At 49.3% G+C, this 18,374-nt stretch overlaps 2 protein-coding genes across 9 annotated transcripts in view; one reads left to right on the forward strand and one right to left on the reverse strand.

Annotated features, from left to right (window-relative positions):
• The first annotated feature begins 804 nt into the window (after positions 1 to 804).
• On the forward strand, positions 805 to 14,139 carry KIAA1191 (KIAA1191 ortholog). Of its 7 annotated transcripts, none has more exons than XM_020908363.2 (9): positions 805 to 893; positions 1,831 to 2,026; positions 2,254 to 2,337; positions 5,270 to 5,448; positions 8,029 to 8,155; positions 10,134 to 10,258; positions 12,206 to 12,312; positions 12,498 to 12,640; positions 12,750 to 14,139. In XM_020908363.2, the coding sequence occupies exons 3-9, from the start codon at positions 2,310 to 2,312 to the stop codon at positions 12,956 to 12,958; spliced, it is 918 nt and encodes a 305-aa protein (XP_020764022.2). In that variant the 5' UTR covers positions 805 to 893; positions 1,831 to 2,026; positions 2,254 to 2,309; the 3' UTR covers positions 12,959 to 14,139. The 7 variants fall into 7 exon arrangements, with proteins under 7 accessions (XP_020764022.2, XP_020764024.2, XP_070318421.1 ...); XM_020908365.2 differs by having other exon boundaries at positions 8,032 to 8,155; XM_020908361.2 differs by having other exon boundaries at positions 807 to 893; positions 1,916 to 2,026.
• An 83-nt stretch (positions 14,140 to 14,222) lies between these two features.
• Positions 14,223 to 18,374, reverse strand: part of SIMC1 (SUMO interacting motifs containing 1) — a 69,882-nt gene continuing 65,730 nt past the window's right edge. For both annotated transcript variants that reach the window (XM_070462318.1, XM_020908360.2), the window contains one exon: positions 14,223 to 15,052. In XM_070462318.1, the coding sequence (XP_070318419.1) occupies positions 14,808 to 15,052 (245 nt within the window). In that variant the 3' untranslated portion in view covers positions 14,223 to 14,807. The remainder of the gene's footprint in view (positions 15,053 to 18,374) is intronic.

Consider the following 18,374-nt stretch of genomic DNA (forward strand, 5'->3'; position numbering starts at 1 on the left):
AATATTTACTGGAAGGGCTGATGCTGAAGCTCCAATACTTTGGCTACCTGTTGGGAAGATCTAACTCATTGGAATAGACCCTGATGCTGGCAGTGATTGAAGGCGAAAAGAGGGGTTGCAGAGGGTGAGATGATTAGATAACATCACCAGCTCAATGGACATGAATTTGAGCAAATAGCAAAAGACGGGATCTTCACTGGCTGTAGTCTATGCTGTCCCAAAGAGTTGGACACAACTTAGCGACTGAACACCACCACCACCACCTAGAGGAGGCAGGTGCTGCTTGCTTCCGTTTTGGTCCTGCTTACAAGTGTGAACCCTGCTACTAATATGAACCCAGCAGTTCCTGGAAGAGGGTCCCTGCTCACTTCACCTCTTCTTAGTCAAAGTGCCTTCACATCTCTCTGAACCTCATCTTCCCTAGATGAAAAAGGTTTGAGAGTCTCCGTTTACCGTGCTATCTCAATCTGCCCTCAGCCTGTCACAGGCCCAGGCATAGAATGCTGGTCAAGAGGTGCTTTTCTTCTGGGAGCTGGCGGGTTCGACACACGAAGCTCTGGCCCCAAGATCCTCAGTGCCCGTAATGTCCTGGGACTCTCCGGATTGTGGACTACAACTCCCAGTATGCTCCGAGCCCCGCCTTCACCCTGCCAGGTCTCGCTTGAAGTGACGCAGCCTCGGGAGAGTTTATCAGGGAGGCTGCCGGCCGCTGGTATCCTGTTCTCCCTCCCAGGTTAGCGTCTGGGACCTTCTGTGTCGCTTCGGGCACAGCGCCGCTCACACCATGGCTTGGATCCGGACTGCACAACAACCTTTCGAGAGACGTGGGTCTTTGGAGCCTCTTTAGTCCCGGAGCTCGGGCCGCAGGCAGCTCCGCGGCGGCGGACGGAAAGGTAACTAGAGGAGCCGGGCCTGGCCCTCCGGGGGCTCGGGCTCCGCTTTTAGGAGGGGCCTGGGGCCTCGTGGTGCCCTCACTCAGGCTGGCTTACTCAGGTTCAGAGCTTGGCCGGCCGCACCGCGCAGCTTTCGCTCCGCCTCCTCGGGGGGTCCTCCCGCCGCGGCGTTTCTCAGGGATGACGGCCCCGCAGCCCGGGCACCGGGCTTGGCCTCTATTAGGCCGGCCTAGTCCTGGACCACGCATCCTCGCCTCCAGCTCCCCAGCCTCCCACCTGCCTTGCCCCGGGGAACCTTCATCTTTAGCCAGCCCCTGCCCCTGATCTCCGCAATCTTTCTTAGCTTCGCTGGGTGGAAGAGGCGGTTGAGTCAGCGCAGGCCGTTCACGTCCTAGTGGCGTTGTCTTCTCTGGTAAAGGAGAAGTCGGAGCTCTGCGGGGGAGGGGGAAGGGCCGGCCCCGGGAAGCGAAAGGGGAGGTGTCCTCGTCGGAACGCTCCCTGGACTCCGGGGTTGACGAACTTTGGCTTCCGCGATGCTCTTTACTACGAGTTTGCCCTCTGAGCTTCATCAGGATAGAGGGGGGCAGTACAGCAAGTCGAAAAGCAAATAACGGCTTCCTCAGAGCTTTGTTTGAACTCCTCGGTAAAATGGGGCTGAAATCGGCCTTACAGATGGGCCGCTTATCTGTGACCTTGGACAAGTCACTTCTCCTTTTTAGTTTCTTTCTTCTAAAGTGGGAGTAAACAATGCCTACTTTGCAGGATTGCTCCAAGGGTTAAAACACAAGATAAGGGTTGTCTGAGTATCAGTACTAGCAACAAGGAATGGATTTTTTGACTTGATCAACAAACGTAGCCCCTTGCTGCGGGTCAGGTTATTTTGACCCTGAGCCCTAACTTAACTGAAAAATGTAATGAGTATAGTATCTCTTTCTAGGTTGTTATGGCAAAAACATGAAATACAGGGAGATGTTTGGCAGACTCTGCAGGGCTGTGCCAAGCTGGTTGTTTGTTGTTCTCAGAACCTCTGGAATGGATGGACTCTTCCTGAGCAGTTTTGCTAATTTGCAGCAGCTGGACAATGTTCCTCATTGATACCTGTCTGTCGGCATAATCGTCACATCACCTCTCTGGTAAGGGGACCCTTTCACTGTGCCTGGTGTCTGTCCTGTCGTGGGTGTTGAGATCAGTGACACGCCGAGTCCTCTGACATTTTCCTTGTTTGCTCCCTTGGCATGTTTGTTGCTTGTTGGCTCTTTTACATGGTGAAGCCATGAAACTCTGTGCCTGTTGAAAGAACAGCATTGGAGCTAGTCTTTAGTGTTCGCTGTGAGAAAATACCCTTTGTTATTTTTATTAGGTGGCGGGGACTCGGCTCAAAATCTGTGTAGGAAAAACACCTGGATCCCAGTCTCAATGGCTTCAAGACAACCAGAAGTGCCTGGTAAACTTAGTTCTTTTTGGTAAAGTTATGTTTTACCCTTTAAGGTTTTAAACTAGACAGAAACCACTTTTTCTGAACCATATGTAAATAGTTACTCTCTGCTATTTAGACTTAATATTTTAAATGATGCCAATCTATTATCTTATTAATATAATCCTATTAACTGATTAATATCTTATTATCACATTAAATCTTACCTTATTATCTTATTAACCCACCCAGGGTGTGAACCCAAAATCTAACTTGAAAGAGCACCCTTATTGCACTTGAGGGTATGACAAATTTGTCACTTTCCTATGTATCAAATCAAAATTCAGAGTAGTTCTTGTACCAAAATGACTAAACTCACTGCTTTTTTTTGTGAGGAGGAGGTAGGAGGTTGGGAGGAATGAAAGTCAAAGCAAAAAAGACTGATTTCAAGGCAACTTGAACTTAGTTATGAGAATACTCACTGCAACATTTAATGAGTCCTGGGTTCTTTACAGGGTGGTAATTTCTGGGTTAGTGAAGTCATTGATCCTTCCTTGGACTGTTTTAGTGGGAAGGGTTAGTGATTTTTAAAATCTGAATCACTCAACTTTTAAAAAAAAATTTTAAAATTTGTTTTTCATCATTCTGGCTGCACGGGGTCTTTGTGGTGCGCGGGCTTCTTTCTCCCGTTGCGGCCCCTGCAGGCCTGCCTTGTGCCATGCATGGGCTCCAGAGCACGCTGGCTCAGCAGTTGCGGCCCGGGCTCTCTAGTTATGGCGCACAGGCTTAGTTGCCCCGTCACGTGTGGGACCTTAGTTCCTGGCTGGGGATTGAACCCGTGTCCCCCGCACTGGACGGTGGGTTCTTCACCACTGAACCACCGGGGAAGTCCCTGAGTCAATTTTTGATTCTCAGTGTAGGTGATAGTGCCTCTCAGGGTTACTGTGAAGATCAAACATAAAATAAATGAGAGTCAAAAGTTAATACTGAATAGTCACTTACTGCCCAGAAACATTTTTGTTTTCTATTTATGGGAATATGTGTGAAAGTAGCTCAGTCATGTCTGACTCTGCGACAGTGCATGGAATTCTCCAGGCCAGAATACTGGGGCGGGTAGCCATTCCCTATTCCAGAGGATATTCCCAACACAGGGATCCAACCCAGGTCTCCCACCTTGCAGGTGGATTCTTTTCCAGCTGAACCACTAGGGAATATATTTCCTCATAAATACTACCTGACTTTATTATTTTTAGGAAGGTTATTGGGATGTCTTTAAGATGTTTGTGAAATTGCTCCCAAATTAAGTGGAGGGATAGGAGTCTCCCCTCTGTCTTTCGATACAGATCCGTCTTGAGTCTCAGACTTCGTCAGCTTGTGCTTCCGTTTGTCTTTCATTGTGGTTATGATGACTGTAAACTCCCTGTGGGCATCTGGGCCCCAGGGTTGCATGCACCAGGTTACTGCTTGTAGGGTGGGGAGCATGGAGGGTTGCATGGAGGGTGTGAGTGCTGGCTGATTTCACCTCACACTTGCTAGTGGGGTGTTGTTTAGTTTAAGATCTGTGCCTCAGTTTCCCAAGCTGGAAAAGGGGAAGAATATCTACTTAATGAGGATTAGAAAAGATGAGGGGTGTAAGTGCTTACAAGGAAGGGTACTTGGTAATTGTTATTTGGTTATGTGTTTGTTTTGATTGAGATAATCCACATACCATACAATTCAGCCATTTTAAAATGAACAGGTCAGTAGAGATTTTTAGTGTAGTGACAAAGTTGTGCAACCATCACCACTGTCTAATTCCAGAATATCTTCCTCCCAAAAGGAAGCCTTGTCCCTTTAGTAGTCATGCCTTAATCCCTGCTGTGGCTCCTCCCTCCACCCAGCTGCAGGCGACTACTTTCTTTCTGTGGATTTGTTGGTAATTGTTGTAAATCATAATAATAAGGGTAACTGCTGGTCCCGCTCTGTTTACGTAGAATGTCTTTGCTAGTTTGGGACTTAACTGCCATACTGGTTGACGTCTTGGAGAGAGTGATTGTGTAATTATAGCAAAAGGAGAATGTCAGCTTGAAGGCAGGCTCAGGCATTAGTCCTGGTTTGAAAGGATCTGCAAGCAGTGAACTTTGCTCCTTGGTCTGGCAGAGCTGAACTCCTGAGGTGGGCAGTCACAGTGGGGCGTTCCAGTGGACAGGAATAGCAGGGTCAGCCGGCAGTGCTTTGTGATTGTCAGTAGTTTCTGGATGGAAATTGCCTCTGCTCTTTTGAGTCATAAAGAATATTTGAAACTGTTTTGGATGCTGCTGGACATCCAGTGAGTCCAGCATGTCATATTGCTCTTGTTTTCTGAGGTGAGGTAGGAAAGACAGGATTTGCCTCCTCTAAGCCTTCATTTACTCATCCATAATATAACGTGGGAACAAAACTTTATGATTTTTTGGGGGCAGGGGCGGGCCATGAGGCTTGTGGAATCTTAGTTCCCTGACCCTGAATTGAACCCGGGGCCTCAGCAGTGAAAGCGCCGAGTCCTAATCACTGGACTGCCAGGGGATTCCTCAGATTTCATATCCTCAGTTTCACCTGAGTTGAGGTGCTTGGGATTGCCACGGGGCAGCTTCTGTGGCCTAAAGAATACGAGCTCTGAAATAGGTGGGTTTGGGTTTTGATTCCTTAGTGCACTTTGAAGTTATGTGACCTGGCTCAGGTAAATTGAGTTGTTTGTTCCCTAGTCCATAAAGATGGGTTAGGGCCGCTGTGTGGGTGAAGTGGAGCATCCACAGCGGCAGGCTGAGAGGAAGGGCTTTGTCTGGTGTCCTTCCCTTGCCCGGGTTCTCTCTTCCAGAACCAGCTGCTATTGCTTTGTCCCAGAAGAGGTGTTTTAGAGCCTTCCTGCCTACAGACGAGTTAATTTAAAGCTACCAGTATGTTCAGCTGCTGAACCCATCCTGACTGGTGTCTCTGTTCTTAGCTCTTGAGCCTAGTGGGCCTCTAGGCAAGATGTCCCTGCCCATCGGGATGTACCGCCGGGCATTCAGCTATGATGATGCCCTCGAGGACCCTACGCCCATGACTCCTCCTCCATCGGACATGGGCAGCATCCCCTGGAAGCCAGTGATTCCAGAGCGCAAGTATCAGCACCTCGCCAAGGTATCTGACCCTGCTGAGTGCCCTGGCAGGCCCAACCCCTTCCTTCTCCTTCCTCTGCTCCTGGAGCTGTCGGTGGCTCCTGGCACCCAGCGAAAGGGGCAGCCGCTCCTCTCTGTACACGGTAATGTTCTCTGTGGGGTCAGTGGGCCTCTTTTCCTGTATCATTCAAAACTAGAACGGCCGTGTCTTCTCCCATCACCCGCCCTGCCATCGCCACAGTATTAAGTCCAAGCTCCTTAGTCTTAGTCTGGCTTTGCATGATCCCGGTCCTCTGAACACCACGCCCCCCAGACGCCGTGATCCAACCTTGCCACTTACCTAAGATTTCTTGTACTTAATAGAGTATTCGATGCCCCTAAGTCTTTGCTTGTCACTGCTCCGATTGCCTGGAGCAGTCCCAGTCCCCACCCTGTCCTGTTCCATCCGCCTGACAGAGGGCATCCTTTAAGTCTTAGCTCAGTCCCTTCTGTGATCTTCCTCTGTCCTCCCAGTTAAACCGTCACCCCTCCTTTTCAGGTCCCCAGTGTACTTTGGATCCCCATCACCGTCCCTGCTGTGTCACTGTCACCCTCTGTTAGCATCCAGGGGGCAGGGCCGTGTCTGATGTGTACTCCATCTGCCGGATCTAGAGGAGGATGTGGCAAAAAGCTGTTCATTGAGTGATTAAAAATCGGCTCTTTCCTGAACACGCGCTGCGCTCCTCCTGCTGTCCTCCTGTCTCGGGTGCCCTCCCCGGGGAGCTGCCGCCCCGTCGGCCCTCCGCCGCAGGCACACGCCCCTCCTCAGAGCCCTTTGTGCAGCTGGGCTCATGGTTCTTACGTGCTGGCTGCAGGCGTGTTACTGGAGCCTCTGCTTCCAGACTCTCACCTCTAACTTCCCAACAACCAAGATGCCAGAAAGGCGGCCCCACTGCCTGCATTAGCGAGGCCTGCCCAGTTCAGGTGGATTCTCACCCGCACCTACAGTCGCGCAGCACCACGGAGTCTGTGACCGCTCGGGTCCTGAGGGCAGGTGAAGCCCCCGTGGAAGCAGCCCCGGGGGTGAGCCCCTAACAGCCTGTGCCCCACCCCCGAGCCAGCGTGTCAGTAAATACTGAGAGATGAAAGTTGTCACGGCGCTGCTGTGGGGTCAGAGAAGAGACAGCGGGGAGGCTTGTCCCGTCTTTGCTGTGGAGCCGACGCTGTGACTGCGGCTCCCAGCCCACCCCTCTCGGTAGAGCCGTATCTGAGTCTTCCTTTCTTTGAGGGTGCCCCGCCCGCCCCGTCAGGCTCTCAGGATGGGGTGCCTGTTGCAGTCGCCATGAAGGAGCCCCCTGCAGCTCCAGGGCACATTGCCTACATTAGTCATCCAGTAAAATTGGACCCAGTCAGTTGTTGAGGTGGAGACTTCTGTGTAACACATGCTGGCAGTACCAGGAGAAAAGGGCCCTGGCATCCTGCCTGGGACGCCAAAGCAGCAGACTCGCGGGACTGGAGCAGAAAACCAGGGCGGCTCCTGATGGAGCTTAGGGCTTGGAAGGTGGCCCACCACCCTCTTCATCTGTGAAGGCTCCTACTTGCTTCACGAGGCAAAGAATGTGCGTCCAGTCTTCGACTGCGCACTAGCTGGGACAGCTGACGTTTGGAACAGCCGCTGTCCACCGGGAACCCAGCCCGACTGCATGCATGCTTACACTGGTCCTAACTCTCCACACCCTAGGCATCCGCGTCCCCACCCTCAGCTGTCCTCCAAGTGAGGAAGCAGAGGTTTAGGTTTTACTTGAGTTCATTAGATCGTAGCTGAGAAGTTTAAATCCTGTTTTGTAACAGGGATACGATATTTCAGTGCTTCCTTCTACTCCCCTCCTTTCTGACCATCTTTCTTCTCAGTTCCTTTGGAGAAGCAGAGAACAAAGAGGAAACCCACTTCTTTGCTTCCAGTCAGCCCTGACTACCGGGTCCAGTGCTGAGATGAAGGAGGGCAGCGTGCTCCAGCTCTCACGTTAAAGATGACGGGCTGTGTAGACTTTCCAGTTTGTTTTAACAGGCCAATATTGGGCCTTTAGAGCCGTGGCCCAGAAAGGGTGGCCTCAGGCACCTGCAGCATCGGCATCCCTTGGGGATTTGTTGGAAATAAAATTCTTGAGCCACAACCCAGACCTACTGAATCCCCTCCGGGTGGGGCCCAACAGTCTGTTTAACAAGCCCTCCAGTGGATTCTGGTCCTTGGCAAAGTTTCAGAACTACTTAGTAAATGCAGTGATTAATTAAGCCAAAGCAAGCATGGTACTTGGAACACAGTCAACAGGTGTTAGTAACAGGTGTTTCTTCTGCATCCTTAGGGCCATGGTAATACAGTGTATTGGACACAGTCTGGGATGACAGTAAAGCCCAGAGCTGCAAATTCTGGCCCTCCCGCATCTATGAATATATAAATACAGGCTCTTTGCATCATGTCACATGTGTTGTCGCTGTGCATCCTATATCTAACCGGGTGGGGACGATAGCCCCTTTCCCGTATGTCCTCATGGATCTGACCGCCCCGGAGGAGGGGCTGAGGCTGACCGCCGTGTGTGGCTCACGCGCCCCTCCCCATCTTGAGCAGGTGGAGGAGGGAGAGCCCGGCGTCTCCCCGCGTGCCCCGGCCCCGCCGTCGGCCAGCGACAGTGAGAAGGCCCCTGTGGTGAAGGCCAAAGCTACCCACGTCATCATGAGCTCTTTGATCACAAGTAAGCCTCTGCGCCCTGGGTATAGAGTCCAGGGGGGCGGGGGAGAGCGGGGTTCCTGCAGCCTGCCGCAGTTCCTCACCAGCCCCGCCGGCTCAGCCTGGCTGCTCTGGCGGTACCAGTGCTGAAGCTGCCTTGAGGTGGGAGGTTTACCCAGCGCTCAGCGGCGCGCCTCGTTCAGGGGCGCTCCCGCCGCGCTCCGCTCCAGCCTTGTTCCCCCTGTGCCTCAGCGTGGCCTCGGGCAAGTTGTCTCAACTGTGGCGCCTCTGCCCCCTCCACGAGGTGGGGGTCTGGCCGGCAGCAGGCGGCAGGGTTAGACAGCACAGCGCTTGGTGGCCAGGGGTGGCGGCGGCGGCTGCGGCTGTCTCGGGCTCTGCTAGAGAAGGAGACCCACCGAGGCATGGCCCGCCTGCCCTGCACTTAACTTTTTTAAATGAAATGGCTCAGAGTTGTTCCTTTTTCCTGGACCTTGAGGCCCCAGTCTTTAGTCTTAAGAATATGTGATTTATGGTCCTGATAAGACTAGAAACAAGATAGCTTGAATTAAAAAAAATCCTAACAGGTTATCTAAACTCAGTGGTTCTGGAGGGTCCTTCTAGTTGCTGTGGGAAGTATACAGAGTTCTGCTTGTCAGCAGCAGCCTCTGCCAGGGCAGGGCATCTTGGAAGTCAGAAGCCCTGTTTATGTGCTCTGGGAGGGTGTCAGTTAGCCTTGGGCAATTCCTGAAGAACTCGCTCAGGAACCAAAAGTCCAAACTCTTACCTGGACTTTTTTCTTATTCACACAGAAATGCACCGTTTGAATCAGCAGCTACTGCTTGTATTTTGCAACCCTGAGAATGTGTCCTGGCAGTGTTAAGAAGCTTAGTCATTGTTCTTCTGTGCAGTAGAACTTCTTTATTGAAAACACAGCTTTCCAACAGCATAAAACATCATCATATATATTATTATAACTCAGATACTTATATTTGGCTTAGTTGTGTCCACCTGTAAGCATATTTTTATATAATTGCAGGTATAATAAACCATTTTATTTTTCCCAGTTAATACTGCCATGAACTTTTGATGTTGCTATAGTCTTAAAAATTTTTTTTAAACAAGCTGCATTTAAATTAGTGTATTGTATTCATTAAGAAGTCCTTTCCTGCTTTTAAAATTTTCAGGTGACTGCCTGGCAAGATTAGAAAACATCTTTATACATTAGTGTGTGTGTATGTTTTCCCTTGCTTCTATTCCTGATGGAAATAAACTAGTCCCTTTGAAGGGGAAGAACTAAGTCATAAAGGACCTGTGGCATCTGGACTTTTGGTCCACAGCTGCCACATTCTCATCCATGAGGGGTGTATTATGTAGATTGTACAGATTAAGCAAAAACCCCACTGCTGTCCAAGGTATCGCTGACACTGATGATGAGGTCACCAGATGCCGTGCCCGGCACTGTGGTGGACAGTTGCACACGGACGTGGGAAACACTGCATCAGTAGACCTTGGCTAGTTCAAGGCACATTCTCTCCAGTTTGGATCTAATTGCTACCCTGGTGGTATCTGGCCTAAATGTGGCCTGGTTTCTCTCTGGGCAGAGGTCTTAGGGAGGGTGGCGAGTCTGTCCGAGAAAGCTTTGTATTGGAGAGCTTGCCCTGTTTCTGCATGTCAGCTGCCTTTTCCGTGTTGCATTTCTAAATATTAATACACAGGAAATGTCCTGGGGTACAGATGAGAGGACGGTAAGGAGAGTTTCCTGGAGTCGTCTGGCTGTCTCTTTAGGAGTAGCCTGCTCTTTAGCTGGTGTCAGGGAGGCTTCCTTCTGCTCAGAGAGGCTTTGTGGGAGATTCAGAGTTGCTGCTACGACGCCTGTCTGGGGGATCCCCTCTCAGACGGCCAGTGTGAGCTCTTGCACCGAGGAGAACAGTGGATATCTGCTGATCTCCCCCAGGTCTCGATGGGAGAGGGGGTGGCCGTGACTGTATCTCCTCTGTCCCCAGAACAGACCCAGGAGAACATTCAGCGTTTTGAGCAACAGGCAGGGCTGCGAGATGCTGGCTACACCCCTCACAAGGGCCTCACCACTGAGGAGACCAAGTACCTTCGAGTGGCAGAAGCACTCCACGTAAGCTTGTTTCCTAGGATGGAACACACACCAAACCGTCATCATTTATGGCTGAGCCTGGCTGAGGTTCACAAGTTACCAGCTCAGCTAGTTGGGGGTTGAGGAGAGTGGTGGGGAGAGACTTGAATGAGGAATTTAGAGCTCGTGTAGTCCCCTTGGAAAGTGGTCGCACTTTAGCTGGGCTGTTAACCTCATCGTTTCTGCTTATCTGTCTATAAAGCTTGGGTTGGAGGGTCAGATGAGATTCTGGGCTCATCCGTGTGAACACATGATGAACAGAGCCAATGTGGGTCACTCTGGGTACTAGTGAGCGACCGAGGGTGAGAAAGAGTTGGGCAGCCTCAGCAGAGGTAACGCTGGCTGGGGAGGAGTGTCAGGTTCTAATTTAATTTTTAAAAATTAAATTAAAAATTAAAGTGTAGAATTGGGATGTTTTTGCTCTTTCATTTTTAAAACTGGAACGAATGAATTGTCAGTAAGGCTTTTGTTGTTTAGTCACTAAGTCATGTCTGACTCTTTGTGACCCCATGGACTGTAGCCCACCAGGCTCCTCTGTCCATGGGATTTCCCAGGAGAATTTCCCAATATTTCCCAAGAATACTGTTGAGTGGGTTGTCCTTTTCTTCTCCAGAGCCAGGGATTGAACCCACATCTCCTGCATTGGCGGGCAGATTCTTTATCACTAGGAAGCCCCTTCAGTAAGGTTAACAATGACCAAATAATTGTATAAATAAAATGATTTTCTTTCAGGAACTATCACTTTATAATTAATGCTGCTTTTAAGATTTATCAAGCACTCATATTCACTTCATCTTCTTAATCCTCTGACATAGACACTATTACCAGTGTTTTGTAAATGAAGAAACAGGGGTCTGGGGTTATGTATTTAAACATCCATAGTATCTGAGCTCAAATCTCTGGATACCCTATTCCCTGTGGATTCTTTCTCATATTCCAAGATCTTCTGAGAATCTGGCTCCTGCAGGGGCTTACTCGGAGGCATGATACACAATATATAGGAGGAGGAATGATGTAGAGTTAGTGGCCTGTGGCAGAGATAGAAGACGCTGTAGACGATGGTTGCATTTTGTAATGAGCATCCGGATGATTTTTGCACACTACACTTAAAACCGTGCTGTCTGGGAGTCAGGGTTGGCTTGGTGTCCAGCTGAAGCTCTGACAAGACAGATGCTTCTGGAGAGGAGCACGGTCAGCCTCTGACACTGAGAACTCTCCAGGGTTAAGTGTCAGTCTGAATTCAGTTGCACAGTTCCCCCCATGTAATCATGGAACTGAATCTGGCACATCATCTGCATCTTGGCCATAGGAGTAGAACATGAGGATGGCTGAGATGCCAGCTCACATAGTGTCATGTGCTGAGGATGGAGAGGATTCACACATGGGCACTTGAAGCGTAGCCTGGGCGTTGGCGTACTGGCCACGGGGCGTGGAGACGTGTGGAAGCCTTGCCCCAGGCGCTTGTCTCCCCCGGGAAACTGCTGGTCTGTTGTTAGGCGCCCGTTTACTGCACCCAGAGCACCGGGGTGACTGGGTACGGGAGGGCGAGGTTGCACAGGGAGCGTTGAGCTGGAGAGTGGCGTGCTGAGGCTGGGCGTAGGAGAGCAGGGAGGGGAGCTGAGGAGGACCTGCTGCGGGGCTGCTGGCTCCTCCACTTACTGGCTGTAAATGTGCGGAAGTCAGAAGCTCTGGTGTGAAGTTAGTACAGAGATGCTTGAGATGTATTTGATGAAAACATGTTTTTAAAAGATGGACTTTTATCTAGATGGCAGAGCCTGAAGGATATCTGTCCTGTCATCCAGATGACTGCACCTGTTAACATTTTCTTTTCATGAAGTTAGTGTGAACCAGGTTGTTTACACCCTAACTTAGCTGTTTTGTATTTGCTCTGATTTTTACAAAGTCTCTCTCCTTAACCCATGTGAGCAGAAACTAAAGCTCCAGAGTGGAGAGACAGCAAGAGAGGAGAGGCAGCCAGCCTCCACGCAGTCCACCCCGAGCAGCAGTCCCCAGGCCTCTCCTAAGCAGAAGACCAGGTGAGCCCCTCCCCGGACCCCAGCAGCTGGGGCTAAGAAAGGGTAGTGTCCCCTCCACACCGGGAGCTCAGCCCGTGGCCTCCAAGTCAGGAGGGGGAGCTGGTGGTCCCTGGCCTCAGCAGGGACCACTTCTAGAGTTGTAGCAAAAGGATGCGTTACCTGGCATCTTATCCTTTCTCTTCCAGAGGCTGGTTCACTTCTGGTTCTTCCACAGCCTTACCTGGCCCCAGTCTTAGCACCATGGATTCTGGAAGCGGGGATAAAGACAGAAGTTCGACCGATAAATGGAGCCTCTTTGGACCAAGATCGCTCCAGAAGTCTGAGTCAGGTAAGGTACCCTCTTCACTAAAGAAGGCAGCGTGGCAGGCGTTTGACCACGTATGCTGGTAGCTGCTGGCAGATCTTGAGATCGTCTGCTCTGTGGTTTGCTTCTGCAGGAGGCTTTGCCATCCAAGCCTACCGAGGAGCTCAGAAGCCTTCTCCAATGGAAGTGATGCGCGCACAAGCCGCCCGAAGGGCGGAGGAGCCAGCAGCGTCCAAGCCGCCCAAGATGGACATCCCAGCAACGGAAGGGACGAGACAGCTGCCGCGGGCCCACAGCCTCAAGCCCCGCGACCTGAATGTTCTCACACCCACTGGCTTCTAGAGCTTTCTGTCCCAGGAACGCTGCATTGAGGGTGTCGAGCCCAGCTCCCTTTACCGTGGCTATGACATAGGAAAAGTTTTGTCTTTGTGAAAATCAAACTGAGGCTAGGAGGAGACATAATTGGTTTTTGCGAAACATTAGTGCAAAGCTTATCCTTGTGTGGAAAAGCCATTTTTGTATTGCTCTAGCTTTAGACTAAACTTGAGCAGTGATGTATGGGGACCTCCCTAGAACTGGGCCACCGCTTACTAGGTGACTGTCTGCAATGTTCCAAAACCAAGGCTTCGGGATTCCTTCAGCACTGTCCAGATGCGCATGGACAGACCACGGCGTAGGGACGTCCGCGGACGAGTGCAGGCGGCTTCGGCCCTCGCGGCTGTGCTGGCGCTGGGTGCTCCGGTCTGCTGTTAGGGAACCCTAGACCCGCTGGAGATGTGGGTGCAGCTTGGAGCCAGCCGGGCAGGGACCCCCCGTTTGTGCTGGCACCAGCCTCCTCGCGTTCTGGGGGACCTCACGGGCCCCTGAGTCCCGCAGCCAGCCCTTCCTCTGGGACCTCTGGGGCCCGTGCTGCGGGAGGGGTGCTTCTCTTCTGCGTGTCACAGAACAAACACTAGTCTTAACATATCCTTTGTTGCACTTTAAAGTGAGATTAATTTAACTTCCATTTGGTTGAAAACTTCCTAAGGAGAAAATTCAGTCTACTGGCTTGCTATAGATAAATGGATGTTAAACTTTTTAAAAAAAGAGGTGGCAACTGCGGTTTGGATATAGTCTTGAGGTTCATATGAAACTAGTGTCACTCTATTTTGATTTTCTTGTTCAGGCTAGGGCTTGAAAATTTTTTTCCTGGGAGGTGGAAGAATTAAAATATTTCTGTCTGCAATCATTTTCCCCTCAAATGAGCCTCATACCTTTGTAAACATGTACCTCACTGAGGAAAGGAACTGGGGAAGCCACGTTTTCACTTCTCTTCACTGTGTACATGTACAACCACTGTCTTCAACGCTGTCTCCCATTCCTGCTGTCTTTTGCTTTGGACGTTATTGTGTCTACTCAAGGAGCTGAGCTGACCTTCCCCCAGAGGCACCCTGGAGTCTCAAATGATCAGAATTAATTTATTTGTGTCTTCTGTTATGCTTGTATCTCTTACTTGTTTTGACAATAAAAATCCTTACTACTTTCTCAAATGTAGATGGAAGTTTTTTTTCATTAAGTTATTCCATTCTGCCTACTCAGTCATGAAACCTAAGCATGATACACTTGATGTTTTGAAACACCATTGCCTTTTTATTGTATCCTTTTAACATCAGTTTTTTTGCAGCACACTCAATACTTTTGTTTATATCCCCCTTCATTACATTAGGTCTTAGTAGACTGGCCACAAATTCATAGGCAATATCACAGGTCCAATATAGGATGTTTGTTTTCCATTAGGGAGACAAACATTTCTCTTTCGAAACCGGTTCTCAGTACCTTGAATGACGTAACATTGATGTGTAGAATTTGTTCAGCACATGGATTCTTTTTTTCACATCCTGAATGGAAATGTTAAACATATAGTGCATACAGTACTACCTGTTTCAAAAAAGGTATACATAAATAATTTATTAAAAAATATATACACCGTATGTATTTAAGTCATATCTGAGAAGAGGCTAGGACAGGGTTGTTAAAGATGTCTACTAAAGAGTTAGAAAGTTATCATAGCCTACAGATAAATAAGGTAGGTTTGGTCCTGTTAGATTTTAAACTAGTTTCTATACTTCTGGGACCTCCAAGCAGCTGGAGGTGGCGTTCAGGAGGTATTCTTGGTGTCCAGGGCCTCGGATGACCTTGGGCTGCTCCGGGCCTATGGGGAGGCCTCCGAGTCGGGGTTCAGGTCTGCAGCAAAGAAGAGCAGGAGCTTGAGGAGATGCACCTTGTCCTGCAGCTGCGGGACGAGCGGCTCCCCCAGCACGTGGCCCAGGCGGCTGCGGAAGGCCTCGATCTGCTGCTCCACGTCCAGCACGGAGATGTCGTCTCCCTGCTGGGGTTTGGGCTTGACTCTCTTGATTATCAAGTCTTTCCGGTCGATCACTGAGCTCCGCAAGTGCTCTGCAGGAGGGAAAAGTCAGTGGCGCTGTTCCAAACGACTTTCCATACCTCTGTGACTGGGGAAGGGAATTTTGGTAGGTAGGGTCTAGGCAAAGATTTGTTGATGAGTGACTAGGCTACAAGTCAAAGGCCCATTTCTGAAAGGTCCTTTGTTCTGGTTCTCTCTGACCTCAGGTTTTAGTATTTAAAAAAAAAAGCCTTGCTTTTAGTTCTTTTTCCTTTGTTGATTTAGACAACGAACCTATATTAAATAATGAAACTATTTCAAATGGATATAATCAGAAAACTATTCTTGGAAAAGAATTGCAAAGAAATATTAAAATTTACGTGGTTTGTTGTGATTTTGGTTTATTGTAATTCTATTTAAAAGAATCCATTTTGTATGTATTGCAGGATAGACCAAATGGATAAATATACTCGTGTTGTTGAGAATAAAGTAAGGGTTCTCACTGTGGGAGAAAAGATTGAGTTAAGGAACAGGAAGAGGAAGAATTCTATGAAAGTGGAAACAGGTATCAGTATGAACTTGTTTTTTTTTTTTTTTAATTACATAATTTACTAGCTCTTGTCAGAAAGGGCCTAGAAGCAATAATAACTGATGGCTGTCCCAGTAGCAATCAGCGTACTTAGCACCTAGATCTTGGTTTCTAAATACTATTTCCCACTCCCCACTAAATGATACCAGAGCTCTTGGCAAAAAGGCTGATTTTAGGATCATGGCAAGGAAGTTACAAGGTGAACCTGGAACTCTTCTTATAAGAAAGTAAGGGAATGCTTAGAAACTAATGGGGACATGTAAGAGAGGTCTTGTTGGCCACATTTTGAACAATATGATGGTAAATAATGGCCCCCAAAATGGGACTATAACACACTGAATTTTAAAATGTTCCAAATCCACAGTAAATAAGAATGAGTGCAGGGAGAAGGGAAAGGTCATTTTTACCAAAAGGCCAGTTAAGAAATGTAGAAGGAATACATAACTAGAAAGGGACCATTTTTCAATCTACTAAATCAGTTCAGTAGTTCAGCAAATGAAAGGCTGAAAAGGATACTGAGTCTCAAAGTTTTACCCTCTGGGAAGACAACAATAGAGAATTCTCATAGACACGCCTTGACCAAATGGTCCAACTTAACATCAATGAGACCAAACTGATGTTACTGCCTTTTGAAGGGGTGGACACCCTCATCTCTTCTGTGTTCTTGCTGATCATGCGAGAATAACTAGACAACCCCAATTGTGCAGTGTTCTATGAAATAACTGACCTGGACTCTTCAAAAATGTCCCATCACGAGAGACAAATAAAGGCTGGCAGCTGTGTTACATGACAGGAGGCCGAAGCGCATACCAACCAAGTACAATGTGTGATGTTTGCCTGAATCCCGACCCAAAGCAAAACTAAACACCCGTCAAGGATATTACTGGCACATATTAGATAACATTCTATCAAGGATAAAATCAGTGGCATAGTGAATAATGGCATGTAGGAGAATATTCTTAAGCTGAAGTATTTAAGCATGAAGAATTATGATAGCGCAACTTACTCTTAACTGGTTCAGCAAAAAAAAGCATGTGGATGGATCAACAGATAAGCCAAATATGGCAAAACGTTAACAGCTTCTGAATCAAGGCAAAGGTTATATGAGTGTACATCGTACTGCTCTGTAAACCTTTCTGTAGGTCCAAAACTAAAATGCCGGGAAAAGTAAAAACTCCTAAAAGCAGGCATTATGAAGCCATGGCTCAGTCCCAGCAGGGCTCTGGCAGCGTGTGGGACTGAGGCACACAGTCCCACTGAGGCCCAGTCCTGGCTGCACACAGGGCAGCGGGAGGGCCCTGCGGGCCTTTTGAGTCCCAGCTGCACCAGAGACCGCGCAGCGTCATTTTCTCCATCTCATTTATAAAAGGGGGTAACGGCACCCTCATTAACAGGGTTCCTAGAAGGACTGAACTACAGGGTCTAGGAATTTGGGAAACAGAATCAACTGGAAAAAAAAAGTGTACTAAACAGATTGTAGAATATCCAGAAAGTCTGGGAACAGGAGGCACAGCTGCACTGAGATGCATGGTAGGGGCCCTTCCACATTTAACCAACGTTCACAGTGAGCGCCTACCCTGCCTCTGGGACAGGGCCAGGCTCCGGGAGACGGTGGGATCAGAGACCTGGGCCCAGCCCTCACGGACTGACATTCCAGCCGCACGAAGCCTGACAGTGAACCAGTCAGCAGAAACAGTTGTGGCTTTGGTGAGTGCAACCAAACAAACTGGGTGCTGTGATAACAGGAACATTGAGGATACAAGGGAAGCGGTGCATTCTAGTTGGGGAGGGTGTCTTAGTTGAGTCCCAAAGGATGAGAAGGAGGTAAGCATGCCAAAGTCTTATGGAAAAGCAGTCTAGGGGAAAAGCAGTCCATGTAGCGAGAAAAAGTGCAAATGCCATGATACAGGAAAAGCTTGATTGGAAAACTAGAGGTCAGAACTGGGGAGTAAGAAGGAAAACAGGACTAGAAGAGACTGGCAGGCAGCCTGGCTCACAGACCAATGTGGAGTTTGTCTTCTCCACAAGCAAAAGGAGGGGTGTGAAGGGTTTTAAGCAGTGACATGTGCAATACTTCAGTCTGCTCCTGGGAAGCATGGCCACAGGGGACAGAATCCTCTTAGCAGAATCTGGTTTTCTTAAAGCATGTGCTACTCTGAAAAACAGGAGAATGACTGTGAAATAACAGAAAGGACTGACTGCAGAGAGAGGGATGGGAGACTTGGGAGCAAGAGGAACTCAGAGTCAATACAGGAAATTCAGAGAAGCGAAGGTCAGCAGCGCCCACCGAGCCACCGCCCAAGGGGAGGAAGTCCTGGCCAGTGGACTTGAACCATCCCGGCCCAGCCGGCGGGGCCTTGGACTTCATGCTTCAGCAGGGACGAGAGTTCTCACTGCAGAGGCTCTTGGGATTGTTGTGTGAGGCAGTTTATGCAAAGGGCTTATGTGGCACAAGGCCTGCCTCAAGATACTGGGGCTGGTAGTGCTGTTACTAGGTCCTGGATCAATACTAGGGCTAGCGGTGATCATCTGTCAGGGTCATCATCACGAGGACCTCCCATCTAACAGTGCCGTGGAGCCCTTCTCTGCAGCTCTTCCACACACTGCCCTGCCAGTGCCCTGGCGGAACCCTGGGTGTCATCTTCAGCCCCAACATCCTTCAGAGTGCTTCTGCTCCACCACTGGGACCCCACGGCATCACCCACGCCCTCGTCACCATCACCCTCCCCAACCTCTCGAGTCCTCGGCCAAGCTGTCTGCCACACACGAGGCGTTTTGCTGGGTTC

Source organism: Odocoileus virginianus, unplaced genomic scaffold, assembly GCF_023699985.2.
Source record: "Odocoileus virginianus isolate 20LAN1187 ecotype Illinois unplaced genomic scaffold, Ovbor_1.2 Unplaced_Scaffold_3, whole genome shotgun sequence".
NCBI lineage: Eukaryota > Metazoa > Chordata > Mammalia > Artiodactyla > Cervidae > Odocoileus > Odocoileus virginianus.